Raw genomic sequence first — 18,855 nt, forward strand, 5'->3', positions numbered from 1 at the left:
TTGTAATTTCATTCGCCAAAAGATAAGTTGGAAACATGTATTTACAATTTCAAATTAATAACTCTGACATTAATTCAAAGTGATTATATCTTTAATTAGGGAGTAAAAATCTGATCTACCTTAATCAAAAGCAATCGAAATATTGAAATAAAAGTTTTACTCATGAATTTGCGTTATCACTGATGTAAAAGTGTAGAAATTTCAGCACAAAAGTGCACGTCCGTGATGCAAGTTATTAACAGAGAGCATCTCTACACAGGATTAATGGACCGTGTGATTCGCAGCTGCATTAATGATCATACATTGGTGAGATCTTGAAGCGAATCTAACCAGGATCTACGATGGGCATACAATATAGCCGCGCGTGAGTAGCTCTGCTATACCGCAGCTTTGAGTCGTTCAGTAGCTTTTATTCACGACACGCAGCATCGACGAACACACGCGATATAACCACGCTGAATTGAAACATTGCACTAACGCAGTTCGAACTTTTGTACATATGTAATAATCTCACAGTGATTTAATCCTACATGCCCGATAATATTGATAACCCACAGGAAAGAATCCTGACAGAGGCAACGATCCATTACTTATCTGCTGAATTATATATGTTTTTACCAAGATCACTGACGAAATAAACTTTACTATCAATTACAAATCTGATTTATTGAAATTTCACGGATTAGAAATGTTGTTCAGCTTTCTCAACGAACCTTACATAGTTTTAGGCGTATTTCTGAAAAAGTCGATTGTAAAAATTTCCTATAGATCGAAAGTTGTTATAGAAAACAACGTGAACGTTCAACGAGAGGGCTTGATGCGCACTTGAAACTTTAAATGCGGTTTTCTCAAAACTAATACTTTTTCTGGCACAGTCTGCATGATAACTCGTACAGTATTTAATATTTTTTGATGCTTTTTTTTTTAAATATTCGAAATTATTTTCTCTATAGTGTGTCGAGTCGGGTTTTTGATATTGTGATTAAAAAAATGTTATAAACATAATTAAAGTGTGACATTTATGACACAAAATGCACACTTTTTTTAACTGTCATAAGTTACTAAATTTTTCGAATTTCAAAAATCCGGCTCGACGGACTATAACTACAAACTTATTTTACAAGAATTTTTTTAGGTTTTGCAGATCTATCAACATTTCAAGAAGAAATGATGCAGACCGTGGAGCAACTTTTTTTCGTAGTGTTTCGGGAAACGTGACTTTTTATGTTGTAATTTTTTAAGAAAAAAATGAAATAAATTTTTCCACAAAGTTTAAATACTGATAAACAATGTGTAAAAATTATTTTTATTCATTTCTATTGCTATCTCTTCTAAAAACAGTTTCTCTTTTAGCGCGTCTCACTGCTTGACGCATGTAAGGCGTTAATCCTGATTAATTAGTAAATCATTTATTATTCATTATCGATACGATGCCCGCATAATTGTTTCTCCATCAGTTTTATTCCTGATTCCCATACCTGTGAGAATCTATTTGCATGGATTCATTGAAGTCATTATTCACTTCCAGCCTTTTCGACAGGGAAATTTATCTCCTCTATCCATTGCATGGCTCGAGAACGATTGTATTCGCAAAGTATCCAACGATTGGACAGATTCGATCCTTGCTAAGGCAGCTCAGCATAACCTGAGACTGATGAAAGTCCGAACCGCTTCGATCCTTTTTTTTAAGAGGTTTTCTCGAAATTCTTATTCCGACCATAACTGAGTTGTACATTATACCGTGTTCACAGAAAAAAAGAGGCGTAATGATCTACGAGAGAACGCACCTTGTGGCATCCTGATGAGCACACCTGCTTATTGATTCATGACACAGGGTGTTATGTCCGGCGCGTTCCTCGCTCGAATCGAAAAGCTAATCGTCGATCGCGTCCGGAGGAGAACAGGCATATTGGGAGCAAAGTAATTAAGAAGCTCCCAGCCAAAAAAATAAACGAAAGAAGATAATGAATTAATTAAGTGTATACGCGGGAGGGAGGATTTTTGACACCGGTTATCCTTGACGCGATTTCCATGCCAACGAAATTCTAAAACACTGCATCTTCTTAGCGAGTAGGGATAAAATATTAGAATGAGTAAAATTTCGAACAGCTAAAATCTCGAGCTTATGTACTTCGAATGATAATATGGAGACAGATCAATTCGACTAGAGCTTTGAATGTCGAAAATAAATAAAGTAGAAACTTCAAGGTTCGAAGCACGTTTACATTGAAAATAGAATGGAACAGTCGCCCATAGAACGACAACTAAAATATTGTTTTTTCCAAAAATTCGACTATCACTCTTTCGATTTATAAATTACTGCAATCAGCAATTCTGGGAATATTCACAATGAAAATATATAGTAACGAAAGACTAAATATTACTGAGATTCAAATATTGAAATACAAAAAAGTCGAACGGTCAAAATGGTGAAACGTTAGAAAGTCGACCGATCGAAATAAAGGAATGCAGCAGAGCTCAAAATACATGCACGCTTCTCCTTCACGCACTTACTCAGACTGGTGATGTCCAAACATCGCCATTTTGACTTTCGCCTTTTCGAGCCATCGTTATTCTGTATATCTAAGTTTTATAGGCTCGAAAAATTCACTTTCGATTTTTTGCTACTCTATGTTCTGGTCTATCTATAAAACAACTACTCTTCATTTTAAATTCGAAAATATGAACTTTTGCCATTCGTGTGGTCTGTTAAAAATGCATTCGAAATGAAAACTATCGAAATCTATATTTTCGAGTAAATACGAATTCAAAAAAGGAATATTCGATTAAACACGTAATCTGCTAAATAGTCGATCGGAAATGAGAATTTCGAATTACTTATTTTTCTCCAATCTGATATTACAACGTTTTAAAATTTTGAAATATCAACCGTTCTAAAATTTGAATATTTGACATATTGAACCTTAGCCTTCCTAGCGTCTCAACTCCATCGGGAACTCAATTAACACGTCTACGAGAAAAGTTTACAAGATAAGAAACAATATTAATAAATGTTTCACGAGTGAAAATTTTCGATGTTTATTGAGGCCTTGTAAATTACTCGACTCATCTGATGCAATGGGAGCTCGAAGATATTTTTAGTTTCTACTCGTGCAAGATAAAACGTTGAAAAAAAAACATACCTACCTCGCCATGTTTATATGCATAAACGTAAATAAATATCTCGGTGTTCGACAAACAACGAATTCCACGTGCCACACCACATCGGGCCTGCATAGCAAAAATTGTTCATTATACACGCTACGTTGTAGGTGAAACAACTATGCGCGTGTCTCAGCCCACGTGCATCGTGTGATATCTTGCACGCAGATTTTATTTCCAGTGTTATATCACTCGGAACGTTACCCCCCAACGTTGCTATCAATTGAAATTTATCTCACTGCCTCGTAATTCTCCTGTCACTTGAACAACATTCGTTCCAAGATTCTCACGAAATAAAAATGTAATCTCATGATTAAGCGAACGCGAGACAAGTGGACTGATAGACGAACGAATTGTCATGAATGTTGTCGATGACGAAATCCAGAAGATCATTTTCCCAAGTCGTCGTTTTTCTAATGCTTTTGTTGAATAGAATACTGAAATTGTGAGGAATTTTGTGACGTAAATTTCATTCATTTTCATTGCTTGAAATTTTACTGAAAACTCATGAAATTTTTTTGGACAATTTCGCAACAATTGAGCAAATGTTTTCAGTGATATTTTCTATTTATCAAATCACTTGTGAGATTGTTCCATTCGTACATTATTTCGAAGCATCGATGAATTCCGTGATGGATGCCGTGTGGAATCGGTTCTCAGCTGCGTCGCGAAATCGTTTAAACAAATAAGCGTGATAATGTGGTTGTGAAAAGTTAACAGGACACGTCAAAAGTGATGAATGAAAATAATCGAAGCACTGCGAGTGTCGATAATTTGTAACGCGGTATATCGAGACTTCCTGATAGTCTCAAGAACGTCGGGTACAACTTAATTGAGGATCGTTTTTACGTCCTTACTGATGTTAAGACTGATAAATTGCCCGGTTTCGAATAAACCGTGAGATTAATCGGAACACGATTGAATCGAGATCGTGAAATATCATCGTCCTGTCAAGACGTATTATTATAATTGAATAAACGATTGTATAAGCGCGTGACTTATCGCAAGCACTAGCTCTGTATTGAAGGCTATGAAGGATGGATTTTTCGAGCGATTCTTTTTCACCATTTTTATTCAAGCGACCTTAAAGACCGACCAAAGTGTTTTGTAGCAGTCGGTTGTCCATGACAACTTGGCATTAACGTTGAAATTTACGGTGCACCTCTGCCAAGTTCCTTGTGAGCTACTGGTCGGGATTTACTCGTGGTTTTACCACGCTCATGATGATAATGATGATGATGACGATGATGCTGATGCTGATGACGCTTTCGAGTTACCTCGAGTCTTTCGTTACATCATGTATATATTCCTATGCCTTGCCACCTCTCATTCCATTCCACCTCATGCAATAAATATGGATCTGGTCGTGCTGCACGCCGTCCATCGGCTGGATTGACTTAATGAGGAGGAAAGAAGTAGCCTGAACAACGCAGGACGATGCAATTAAATACACCGCCACCGATCGTTCCCTCCTTCAGCCTTCAATACTCTTCGTCATCCCCGCATTTAAAAAAAAAACAGTCTTGCGAGAAGAACGAGATGCGGATGAGATTCGCCTTCTCGAATGCTACTGACATTGTAAACGGTTTCATTTGTTTTTTGTAATCGTTTTATCGATTCGTTTTTCTGTATTGAGTGAATATTAAAAAATTTGTAATTTCAATGATTTTCCCGAATTCGACTGCAGAGGACGCAGTGAGCTCATTCTAAAATGGTCAAAAGAATATTTGAAATAAAAATTGAATAACTGAACTGCGAGTTTCATTGTTAGAAAATGTTCAGAAGAATTTCGTACTTTTTATTAATTTCTAATTATTCACTTTTTCGTATTCGCGATGCAATTGATTGAATTAAATGATGAAACGTGAAAAACAAATGGGCAAAACGTACGAAAAATTTGTGACTGAAAGCTCTACTTTTTTAGCCACTAAATTGAATGAAAAAAACGTTTCAATTCTCCAAACTTTATAGTCACATTGGGAGTAGCTCGTGCATGGAAAAAGTCGGATCATGGGTATAATCTCGAGTGACACGTGACACCGGTAAGCCGGGCAAGATCGATTGCTCCATCGTTCACAAGTTCGTAAATTTCGTGTTTTTTTTTTCTCCTCTTTTTTTATCCTCCTGCCATCTGTGGGTCTCTTTCTGCCCGAATGCCTGGCAAAATAATTATCGACCAGCCTCTTTACAGAGCATGACACATCGTGTGCGAGCTCGAGCAGATCGAAACGAAGCGCATACCGAAAGTGTTGATAAAATCATTAAATTAGAAAAACACCGTAATCCAAGAATTTGAAAAATTGTCCATAAACAAAATATTTCTAATAACAAAAAAAATCATAAATCCTGAAACAAGTTATGAAACATGTTGAACAAAGAAAATTTTCACCACTCAATCCAACGAACATTTGCCAATCGACAAAAAAAATTGTCTGCGAAATTTTCGTCACACAAAATGCGTTCAATAAAACGAATATTTTATTCCTCAGTGCTAGTATTTTCACGCATTATTCAGAGCGCAAATGCACAAATGAATTACTTCATCGTTAGTAGGAGTCGCATGTGGGCCGTTTCGCTCAAGTATTATCCCGCTGTAACAGTGTTTCGTACCATGAAGAGAAAGAAAAAAATAACGAACGTGGAAGGTAGTCCTCGAAAGGGTACAAACGCGGACAAACAGACGCGGATGTGGGCGATCAGGGGTATGATCGAACGAGTCGAACGTTGTCAGCTGTATGGCATTAGAAAAACATTCCTCCGTCACTCCCAACGTGCAATTACACATTACGTTGTTTCAAGAGCCAATAATGCAACGAGAAACAAAAAATAGTTTTGCGAAGGACAAAAGTGTCATTATTGGCTGGCAAAATTGATGGAATCTTTCGTTTTCGCGATGGCGTTCATTTCCTTTTCAACTTTCAAGACGAGCTTGAGTAATATTCTAACGATTCCTCGCTTGGCTCATTGTTCATATGAAAGCAGCTACGAGATCAATGGTGGATTGTCCAGGAGGACCAGATGTGGTGAAAGGATAAGGAAGATATGCGTGGGATAGCTTGTCACGGGATGTCTGTTTCTCTATCTCTTCGTTATATATGTTGCTCTAACGTCTACGTAGACAGTATGCGAGCCCATTATCATAATTGTTTCGAAAATCCCGGTGATTTTTATGTGGGACGAAATAAACGTTATTCCATCGGAGCCTAGCATCGAGACATTTAGACACTTGAGTTCGTGTGTGCTTTTTCTTCTCAGATTCAATCGTTTATTAAGCACACAAAAGCGAGCTGTATGTATAACTGACATTGGCAACGATTTCAAATACAATTGTTGTAAACGAGTCTCATTGATTATTGGATTTGTTTGAAATGTTTTAAAGTTAGCTTGGCGAATTGTATTATAGCGAAAAACGAGAATGGATCGATTGAGTTATCAGTAAAACGAAATAAGATAGAAACTAAGAATTTCAATTCGAACAAACTTTTTTGGAGACTTTGATTCTTCTCGTTATTCTATAAAACGACGATAGCAAACAAAATTTCCCAGTTTTCGGAATTTTATTCATTCCCTTGATATTTCTAAAATGCGTTTTAAGGAAGAAGGAGAACGACGAAAGCGAGAGAACGCCGAACTATCAGAATCTGAGTACTTTGCGTGCAAGCAGATTTCGAACAATGGGGATTATTAGTACGAGTTGAGCCCCCGTCGACTATTTTGTTGTATCTCTAAGTATCTGCACTTCTTTTTTCGTCTTTCGTTGGCTCGGTATTGAGCTCTCAACTTTTCTCGACGTATTGCAATCACGTCGATATATTGTCCCGTGTGTAACACACGAGCAAAAGGAATAATTCAAGTCTCGAGGGATCTGTGCTCTTGAAAAAGTCGTTCTGAATGGTTCAGATGTGATTTACATTTTTCAAATATCACATGCGAGCGGAAATGTGACATTTTTTTATGGTTTCTTTCATGCAACTGGATTTCGTTCGATGTTTTTTAAATTCTGAATGATTCTTCGTTACACAGATTCTCAAGGAAGCAGTCACTGCCAGAAACGAACAGCTCGACGAGCTCGAAGCTATTTTCCAACATTTGCAAGAACATCGGAATCTGCGAGGATACGAAAACATCTCGTCTCATCGGTAAGTCATTTTTATACTAATTTTGAGAGAACGACGCTCCCTCGTAAAAAATAACGCGATTCAGTTACCTGAGAAAAATTGAAAAAAGTCAGCATTTCAAATTTCTTTAATTCTTGTTGTTTCAACATAAATTGGGTCGCTGCATTTCTAATTGCATTTTTGACTTCCATTTTATCTTGGATTGGAATTGGTTCGTTGGATTTCAATTTGATCGAAGCGCCAAGTAAACATGGAATGAGACACAAATAAACATAAAATTCTTGCTAAGCTCGCAATGATTGTTTATCTCAAATATCGAGGCCTCGCGAAAAACGACGTAAACGATTCTGCAGTAATCGGATGTTTACAAAATATGTAGACAAGCAATAGCATAAGCAGAATATTTTTTCTCTTGTCGAGTGAGAAAGATGAAGAAATCGAGGGATTTGTACGAGCCTGGTACGAATTTTCAAATGTTCGTACGTGTATTCCCATAACACGTCGATCGTTACTACTCCAATGTTCTCAGAGTTCTCTCTCTCTATTTCTCTTTCGCTCTTAACGATAAATCTCTTTATGAGCGTCGTCTCGTGTCACGCGATTTATAGCTCATCGTCGACGATTTTATTGCGAGCTTGAGGTGTTCTCGTCTATGCCCGAACGATCGACGAGAAGAAAGAGAACTTGAGCCTGGTGGACACTTCCGGGGCTGTCGAAGTAAAAAATCGAGAAGCAATAACACTACGTTTATTTCGAAATACCGTTTGTTCTCGACCATTTTATTTCAAAGAGCTCTAATCTATTCAATAATAATTAGCAGAGCCGCATTCTTGTCACGACGACCGTAAAAACGTGGTGTCGCCAAGCCCGGAAAAAAATTTTATGTCTGCTAAACAAATGCACGTTCATAAGTGTCAAGTATGAATACTGACGAAATTTTTATACCGAGGAATGCATTAAACCGGGAGCAAGAATGCTGGGACTTTGAATTATCAATGGTCATAAAAATGACTGAGAAAAATTGAACTGACGCAATTTTCATATCTTAAGAATCAATAAACTTCATTCAATGTATTTATTCAATCGATAAGTTCCAGTAATAAAATTCTTCGTGAACGAATACGATTATGAATTGACTACAAAAAATCATAAAGCGCAGCTAATCGTCGTATAAAATCTGGATACACCGTGCTCGCGATCGAGGAACGCTCATCATTTGTAGCAGTTGGAATATTATAAGATCTATAAAATTTCTATGCTTTAGCGCATGTTTACAATGAAATCGCTGTTTCTGTACACAGACGCCCATCTGTAGACAAATTCCCAAACAGACTGGGAATATAGACATCAGAGGTGAAATTCGGTGACCCGAAGAGAGCTCGACATGCATTGTGCAACAAAACAGCAGCAAAGTTCGATTGATGGTTAGTGGAAAGTATAGAGGAAGGGGCGTGTAGGAATGGTTTAGCACGTGGAACTTGTCGAAGGAAGAGAAGCAGCGGTAGGCACGTTATTATATGAGCAGGACCCCTGGAAATTGGCAATTATTGCAACCCACAAGCATGCGAGTCGGATCACCTCTAACCGCGCCTATAATTTAATAGTGCAGGCTAGTCGTGGCTTATGCATCGTCGTAGAACCGACGCGGTGCACACACTCGGGCCCATCCGTTGCATCCGGAGTTTCGCTAAGCCCCACGGCGGATCATTAACCGATAATTAGAAATTCGAATAAGAAAAACGATCAAAATGAAAGAACGATTAAAAATTAGAAAACGAGGTGGAAACAGGGACGGAGATAAATAATGCGCAGCCGGACGCATATTCGAGGGAGTCTATCGGGGCAGTGAACAAATCAACCTTATCGTAATCGAGCCAATTTTTTTCCTCATTTTCTCGTTCATACCACTTTTTCGCACACCCTCTATCGCCGTCGTCTCTAATCCAATCTGTTGCACTTTTAACCGGATCGACAGCTGGTTCATTGCATTCTGCATCAGCAATGTACTCCCTCAACTTCCGGTAGATTAGCTCAAACTGTAGGCACATTTTATCATCAGCCGTTCCTTCCAACTTTTCTAATTTTTATTTTTTTCATTATGATTTCCTGATATAACTGCACTAATTTTCTTACCAAACATTTTGCGGGTCCTTCCTTTCGTTTTCTGTCTTCCATTCTTCATATCTTCCTGGCTGAGCATTTTCCAATAATGTCGGCCTCAAAATTATGTAAAGAAGTGGATTTCAACCGTCGTTCGAAAACAAACATGCCCACGAAGCCTTTTTCGTGTACAGCGCCAAGTTCCAGTTGGCTAAAAACCGGTTGCAAAATAAAAAAAAATGCTCAGTTTGGAGAAAAAAAAATAATGTGTAGACCGAACATACCCCGAGACACCGATGAGGGGGTGAAAAACGTAAAAAAAAAAAGACAAACAAATAGAATAGACCTCGGATCGACCTGACTCGGTGAGACACAAAGGGCTGAAGAGACATCACTTTCCTTTTTCTCTTCTCCATTCGTCGTTTATATACAAATATATACATAAACATACGTATGTGCGAGAGTGTGAGTTAGACTGGAAAAAAGTAAAGAAATGGGCGCAAGGAAGTTCGAGCTCGTCGTAAACAACTGTCGAACACAATCTCCTAATGCACCCTTTCTTTGCACTTCCTCCTTCTCCCCTACCCCCGCGACTAAGCTCGGGGATCCTCAGGTTTGGTAACACGAAGTTATATTCGAGACAGTCGAAAGAAAATCCTGCATCTTTGGACCAACATACTATTTCTTTTGCTCTCCTCTTTTGCTATAACACTTATAATACGTCACGATCAACCCTTCGGATCCGATACCTTTTCCTACCAGCCTTACGAATCGTTTTCAGGAATAGATTCAAAGTGGTGATACATTGTTTCAATCTGGCAAATGGATACATTCCGAATTGAAATTATTTATTTTTTGCTCCCTGAGGTTGCTTCATCAAAACTCTGTGGCAGGTGCAATCGACTCCATTTTGACAGACGTTCTTCGTAATTTCTTATACAACAGTGAACAAAAGTCGTTCCTTTCTTTTCACAGTCAGAATCGTTACTTACAACACGCACATAGAACGTAAATTCGTTCCGAAAATATCGAATCTAATCTTACAAATGGATGAAAACGTGGATCGTTGTATTTCGGTACAATTCACGATCAATCTCGTGATTGAAAAGATTTTTACCAATTTGTAAATTCCACAGCTTTCTAAATCTGATTTTCAACGTCAGCCCATTATCCGTTGAAAGGAATGGGGAATCAAAACGTTGCTGTTGCATCGTAAAATGTAAGATTTGACTTTTTCTCATTCCTTGCCTCTCCCTGGCCCTAAAGATCCAAACAGACGAGAAGACGCAGAAAAAAAGGATGTAGGGAGTGATAATAATAAAAAATAAAAATAAAAAAACGAACCGAAGGATAGAGCGAGGCGTGAGTACGAAGCCGAAGACGAAGCCATCCAGCCGGATATCGAAGGGGCAGATGAGCTACCAATAACTCAATGTACGCTTATAAACTGTTCAGACTCTCCTTCCATTTTTCCTTCCTCCTGCCCTTCGTTCCAATATCCCTTCTTCCTGCTTACGTCGCCCGCTCTCTGTTCTCTCTTTCTCTCTCTCCCCCTCCTTCTATTGCTTTTCTCCAATCTTTTCTTCTTCATCCTTATTTTCGCTCTGTACGACTCTGAAGCGACCACTCGACGTATAACTCTGTGGCATCTCTACTACTTTTCTTTATTTTCACTCTTCTTCTGCCTCCCCCCACCGAGCAATTTCAACAGCGCTTCCACTCGATGCCTCCGATCGAGACACAAGCTAATGCGCACCACACTCCTGATTTTAAAAGATTAGAACATAAATTCGAAATTGTCAATTGTGTTACTTATTCGTTGGAATGCAAATCATAAAATTTGAGGTAGAAACAGAAAATTATTCTAAAAATGGGAAAATTCTTTTTCAAAATCTAGTGAGAAGCGAGGGAATGTCTAATATTGAATGATGAGGTGGAACTACGACTGCAAAGTCGGTTTGTAAAATTTTTTCTGTTGTAGTAATCACGCGGTGATCTACAAATTTCCATAAATTGCATTACGTCGCACGAGTTTATTTCTTGCAGGTGCTTCCACAAGTTTCCCTCAAGCGGTGTTAGTTTGTAAAAAATGTTCATTTGAAAATTGTACGAGAATTCACATTTGGATATTCACGTGGCGCGATCTGTCGAGAACTCCTCGTATTAAGTACTGCATCGTGACACCCATTGATGCGTTTGTCGGTTCGACTTCGATGCAAACCGGGTTCTCGTGGGGCAGGCGCAAAACGCAAAATTGGGCCTTTTTCGCTGATTTTTTAAATCCTCAATTTAATTGAACTTTAAAACGTAGAGGTTAAAAAAATACGTAATCGGTTGAACAAAAATTGAAAAATTGAGCCCTCGACTGCAGATAACAGGGCAAAATGTAGATTTTACGGATACAGAAGACCAATTTGTTGAGCTAATAATTAATTTAATTAAATAATAATTAACCGGATGCTACTCCCTCCAAGAAAAAAAGACAATCACAAAATCACAATCTTCTAAATGAATTATTTTACTTCCTTCATCATGAAGATTATAATGCTAGAAAAAAAGTCATTTCGATACGTTCATAGCCTCAATGGCAACGCTTTATGCCGCTCAAGTCGTACCTACAGAAAATGTGTCTTGACTTTCTTCGGCAGTGCTTCAAACACAGGTAGTTCCGAATGTCGTATGCAAATTACGTCGCCAGTTCGAGTTCCTCGTTTCCTTGCTCCGCGGGGGGTTTTGGCCGGACCCCCGTCGAGTTTTTTTTTGCTACAGCATAGCAAGAGTTTCAAAAGACATTCGCACGAACCTTTTTACGATGAAACTCGTAATTCAATTGATCCTCCTCGTGTGCAAAGTCGATAGAGAGCACACGTAGCGTGTGCCCATAATGATAATAGTTGTAACAATGATGATAATAATAACGAACTAAAAAATCAACCCTATGCAAATTTTTCGTTACGATTAGGAGGAAAGAACTGTTGTGCTCACGCTTCTCGTTTAGTAACGGTTCGCAGTTGAAAAACATTCGAGTAAAACCTGCTCAAAGAATGAGTAAAATGCCATTGTTGACCCTCGACGAATCGAACGACTTCGAACAAATACACGAGACCGGAAGGAATCAAAAGTCACGAACTCAGCTGGTCCTTGCTCGCTGATGTGGTTACATCACGGCGACTCAGCAATTTCCCTCTATTAATTTTGTCGTTTTCGTGTCCTCGTATATCTCCGAATTCACATTGTTATTATTATCAGTTATACTATTATTTTCTAAGGGTATGGGGTAAGAGGCATTATGTCTATAATCATATACATTTGTATATGCTTTTTCACCGATGGGTTCTCGCAGGTGACACATCAGCTCCCTCGCACAGATAGAGATCTTAGCTTACATTATACGGAGAGAATCGCCTACTCTGTCGCTTAAATTACGGTCTCATGCCTCGTTATACTCGGGGTGTGTTATGGATACTTAATTATCGTGCTTTTATTTTACTATTTTATTTTTCATGGATGTGGGGTCTCTAAGTGAGGAGGGAAGTTAAGGGAAAAGCGTAGTTACGTTGTTCGCTGGCTTAAGGTACTCAGATATGCACGCGTGATACAAACAAAATAGGGTTCTCGTTCCCAACACATGCATCATAATTCCCATTTTCTTTGATCATAGTTTTCGATAAGAAAATTATATAAACGGAAATTCACGACTATTTGATAAAAATATTGAATGAGTGTGTTTCGGATCATGTCAGCCTATTAATTGAACCCTAATATATATTATTACGTTGCGCAAAAACTCGAGGAAATAACGCTCATGATTTTGACCAAACAACGCTTTCGGGAATATTATTAAGGGGTCTACTCTAATTAGAATTTTCAAAAAATCGTTTTTTATTGCATTTTTCGAAAGTATGTGAAAAGTATTCGAAAGTATCATGCTAAAATTTTATAAAGATCTAAGCAGTGCTGTGTATTTTTGAAATACGTTTACTTGGCTGTATGAGCGCGCTAATATACGCACCGCCCAGTGCGATACCGCGTATGTACCTGCCTTTGTTTGAATGCGTTTTTCTCAAAATTACGTTTTTGGACGGCTTGCCGGTAAAATCTCCGAAACTATTGAACCGATCCTTACCAAAATTTTACCACATGTTCTTTAAGACTGTAGCTATAGCGCATATCATACGAATTTTGAAATTTCGAATAGAACTATTTTTTTTTTTGCAAAAAACGATGAAAATAAACGTGTTTTTTCGTAGTTTTTGGAAAAATGACCGCCATTTTGTCGTTTTTGAAAGAATCAAAATTCGTATGATATTCACTCTAGCCATTTACCTATTGAATTTGAAACGATTTTTTATTTTTTTTCTCCAATCATCCGTTCCAGAGATTTTATCAACAGCGCACGCCCATTTTTTTGGATCCATCTTCTCCCCCATTTTTCTGTACGATAACTGGGTGAAATAAATATAAAAAAAATATTTTTGTGTATTTTAAGAGTGTCATTTTTAGGCCCAACATTCTTTATATCCATACTTATAATTTATATCGGTCAAAAAAAATCGTGAAAATAGTCTTTTTTTTTGCCCCTCTAATTAGGATAGACCCCTTAAGCACAATGTTCGTTCATTGAGACGAAAAAAGGAAATGGTTGAAGAGGAAACTTATTCATTGTATTTTATTATTGCCAGTATGTACTGTAACTGCTCCTATGAACTGAAAACCCGTTGAAAAATCTAATAATCTTAGTCAATAAAATCTAAACAATCCATTTTTTATCAACTTCCACGGTTCGTAGGTAAAGTTTTCATTCGGTAAGCGACTCAGAAGATTTGCAAAACCGCAGAGTCCAACAAAACGAATTTTTTTCGAAAGACAATCTTGAAATGTTTTCTTCCATGCTCATGCGACACGATCAAAACGTCGAAGAAGGAGAGGCGTGTCTGACAGAACCCTTGGAACCTCGACAATGGTCTACTGATGAATGCCCGTATATATTTACATGGGAAATAGCGTGGTCGGGTGAGAGAACGATCGTCGAAGAAGTAGACGACGATGAAACGAACGTTTCGTATAGCTTCGCTATATAACGTTCCCTGAGTTTTTGACTCCATTAGACTCGCCAACGAGAATTTCTTCGACGATTTCTCGTTGATGAAACGAGAACCCGTCGAAGCTGAATTCTTAAATATTCACATCCGCACACATGTATGTGCCAATTCTAGCTAGTGATTTATGAACGATTATTTATTCATAATGCAATTCCTACGTACATGTCGAACTGCGCAAAATTCGACGTTTATATTCTCTTAATATATTGCGTACTAAAAATGTTGTATCGTTTCAAAAAGACGATGACACAGGGCCGTAGAATATTGATGAACTTTTTGAATTATCTTGAGTGAACGTTGGTCAAACGTCGAAAATAAAATTCGATGTAAATCGCAATAAAAAAGAAAAATTAATATTATTGAGAAAATATATAAAAAATTGTGTTCGTTTCTACGAATTAATACTCATTTTTGAAATCAGGTTTTCGATCCCCTTCATCTGAAACAGGATTAACGTGATATAACAGCGATGTAATTCTCTCTGATGCTCTGCTTTAGAGTGCGAATTGGAATGGCGGTTGTGAGGTTATGACACAGTTTAAACGCACGCGACCTTGCTCTTGATAATAGTTTATGAAGAACGCAGTGGGTTCGGTGGCTGAACTCCGATAGTCTGCTGGGTGGTTCACCGAGTCTGCTGGGATCCAAAGCTCTCCAGTTTATAGGGGTGGGTTTATGTTCTGGAATTAATTAACCCAGAACCCCTCGGGGTCTCGGGTGATAGCGAAGTTTTGATCTCGTCCTGCCCCACTTTCCAAAGCATCCTTTATCAATTTAAGAACATCTTCATCTCCGCGTATAATTTTTGGATTGGTGGATCGATCGATGATGGTTATGAGGAAAATTTACGCAAAATTGTTTCCGAACGGTTACGCACTCAAATTTATGATTTTCTACCAGTTTTTTGTTCTGTTTTTCGTGCAACGTTTAAATTTTTTCTCATCAGTGAATGTTTGATCGTAAATATAAAGCGAGTCGTTAAAATGGTGGCTGCTTTGAAACAAACTGGAGACTGAAGAATCTGCCAGGGGAAATGGGCATGCGTGCAAAGAGTCCATGAGTTTTGTAAACAAGTTATTCACGAGGTTATTTTGAATACTAGTTGCACCGATAGGCTTGAGAAGATTGCAGAAGATTCCAAGGGAAAAAGTTAGAAACCAGAAAAACGAGCGGGCAGTAAAAAAGCGGAAGTTACGGTAAGACGTTAAATGGCTGAGACAGAAAGCCGGAGTCGGTTAAAAGTGCTGCTGGTGTTTTTTGAGGTGCGGGATGAAAACATGACCTGCCTTAACCCAGTCACCTCTCCACTTAGCAATTTCTTTTTTACCCTCTGCGTCTTAAACGTCTTCGTGTGTGTTTTTTTTCTTATCCTTAAATGAGGGTGGCTGCCTCGTAGAAGTGAAAGCAACCGCTCACTCATTCTTTCACGAGTAAAAAAGTGAGTCACGCCGCGGTACAGAGATAGAACAAAAGGTGCCGAGAGTTATTCGAAAAGTGCCTCCAAACAGAATTATACTTCTCAAAGTTTCTTGAGAAAGCTTCACAGCTAAACTTACTAGCTCAATGGTCCGGTGGTCAGAATCTTTTGACACTTTAAATAGCTGCAGTTTTTTCTCAGTTATGAAGCTTTTAAAACTCAGAACCGTTTAATATCAATTTGGATGGGTTTCATTAACGACCGAAGGGTGAATGAAACTGGACAATTATTCTTTGGTTAAAACACCAATAAGCTTGAGGAATTTCAATTCGTTCGGGAACTATCGACTCTAGATTTCAACGCCACGTCGGCCACAAATATCTTGGAACCATTCCATGGGGTTACTTTAGGATCAGACGAATCGAAAATTTCAGTTTCGTTGTGACCAATTAGACTACATCCTGACGAAATTAAGACGGAAAATCTTTCTGTGAAATATATGATCCCACGATGAAAAGGACGAAAGATATTTATTCAAAGAGAAGAGAGATCCGCGTGAACAGCTACACAAAGTGGGAATCCTGTAAGGGAAGTGAGAGTGGGCGAAAAGACGATGCACTATCCTCTCAAATCCACAGCAGCATCCGCATGAGTAATCTGCAAACTTTCGCGGAAAACTCCTCGTGCTCGAGTATACATAACTCGGAAAGGAGCCTCGCATACATTGAGTCAGTTCCTAGCTCACTTGGCTCGCCCCTCGTGGTTTCGTTTTCTTTCCTTTTACTTTGTCGGGGTCCCCGAATCCTTGGGAATGTTGTCTTACTCCTTGTGGAAAACTGCAGCAAGCGATGGAGGTAAAAATTTTAGGGAACAGTTAAACGAGGATAAGTGATGCGATGATTGGTACTTTGCATACTTCCGGTTACGAGCTGTCGCCATCAAAAACATCTTAACTTTGTTTCTGAAGGTGTATCCAATTGAGGTTACTAAATTTTATGCTTGAATGCATTCATAAATGAAGTCTCCGAGCAATATTCGCGCTTTTGTTAATTGGAGATCATTCCTGATTATGACATTCGGTCGGTTCTCTCTATCCATCGATCTTTTCGTTACCGCTCCTAAATTCTCATATCACCGATGAAATGAAACGGAAAACCCGAGCTCTTCCACAAAGATTTACCTTCGTAGGTTTCTTTCTCTCGTCTCGTTCTCCTTTCGACACATTCACGCATCTATTATAATATTTCACTGGTGCGAAGCTCCCCTTCACTCTGACGAGTCGAAAACAGCCAGATTTATGAACGGACTTCCGGACAAATAAACACACGTGAGCTTCTCCCGTACGTGTGCATTCTCTTACACGCTGAACCGAGGAACTCTCTGGGACTACGTCGATTCCCGTTGACGGAATGACTAATGGACGCTAAGATCCATCAGCGACGAAAGCAGCGAACTTGCACTACCGCCGTAAGCTTGCCGAGTCTCACTCTGTGAGGTTGAAGTAGAATTTCAACGAAACTATCTATACTTTATGGTTTGACGTTGGAGAACAGTTGCCTTGGGAAATTTTAGTATCGTGCGTTGGGCAAAGGAATCGATTTGATCTTGTTGTCTGCTCGGAAATTGTCGGTCATTTTAACAGAAAGATTTCGATCGAATTCATATCAGCTAAAATAGGCGTTTCGATCATTTATTTCCCGTGATAATTTTCGTAATCAAGAGTTCCGGACAACTTTGTTATTTTGTAGGTCAACTTTGTATTTTTTGAGTTTCGCGTATCGCTTAAGGAGTTTCGGTACAGGCGATACAATGTTGCCATGCTAAACCATGCTAAAAACATAAAAAATTTCAAAAAGTTTAGAATTTTATAAAATTTGGTGAACATATTCTTTAGTGCCAAATTTGACAATACAAATTTTTAAAGATTTTTCTTCTACACAGTTATCGAGTAATTGATCACTAAAGTTTACGTGTATAAGCATAGCGTTTCCATATATATAGGTATACATTCCGGGCATAAGAAATCTGCTTTAATGCGTAATTACTCGATAACTAAGTAGAAGAAAATTTTGAAAAAATTTGTGTTTTCGCACTTGATGTTGAAGAACATTATCACCAAATTTGATCAATTTCTTAATATTTTGACTTTTGTACCGAAACTGCTTAACCCATTCAGCCAGCTTTCAAGCTCGCTTTCAAGCCTCATTTTGTTTTGATAAAAATCGAAACCAGGCCAATTTACGTATAAAACACTTAACGGAGCTCTCGCAAACCGATCGATACAGAGAGTTTGGTCATGCGGAAAATGCCGACATCGTTTAATTCAACGATTGAACAAACAAACAGATAGCGTCGAGTGTGTACATCATGAATATGCTATTTCTCATCCCACTCATTTTTTCTTTGTTTTGTTTATGTTTTTTTTTTAATGGAGAGCACTTGATTTCCATAAAACAGCTTTCACGTATTGGAATCTTCGTTGGAAAATATTCGAAACACATGAAAAAATGAATTGAAAGAGAAATCGTGATTCACCCGAGACTTCAATTCGCGTGAAAAATAAAGGAGAAACGTTGTTATTAAAAAATTGAAATTTAATAATATTCATTCGAATTTTTATGAATCTCATAATGTTTAGAAATTTCGTATTTTTGATAATCGAACTGCAGACTTTCGTACAATTTGCAAAATCCTACGATAAGTTAACAAAACTGACCTTCCTCCGTGGATCTTCCTCAAAATCTTCGTTAATCCGAATGTCTTCACTGCCCGAGCTTGCCTCTCCTGCCATTCCCACCACTTCTGTGTTTGAGAACGTGTTATAAACGCATAGAAACTGGAGTTTCCGCGATAGCAAAAGCTTTTCAAGTCGAATGACGAAATGACGAAAAAATGCGAGCGAATCTGTAAGCTAGGAAGTACCGAGACCGAGTGAGCTCGCGCACGTGACCCCGAG

At 38.3% G+C, this 18,855-nt stretch overlaps 1 protein-coding gene across 1 annotated transcript in view; it reads left to right on the plus strand.

The window, feature by feature from the left end:
• Positions 1 to 18,855, plus strand: part of MESR6 (misexpression suppressor of ras 6) — a 443,740-nt gene that overhangs the window by 342,813 nt on the left and 82,072 nt on the right. Inside the window, exon 6 of the mRNA XM_043410436.1 lies at positions 7,186 to 7,301. Within this exon, the coding sequence (XP_043266371.1) occupies positions 7,186 to 7,301 (116 nt within the window). The remainder of the gene's footprint in view (positions 1 to 7,185; positions 7,302 to 18,855) is intronic.

This window comes from Venturia canescens, chromosome 1 (genome assembly GCF_019457755.1).
Source record: "Venturia canescens isolate UGA chromosome 1, ASM1945775v1, whole genome shotgun sequence".
NCBI classification, from domain to species: Eukaryota; Metazoa; Arthropoda; class Insecta; order Hymenoptera; family Ichneumonidae; genus Venturia; species Venturia canescens.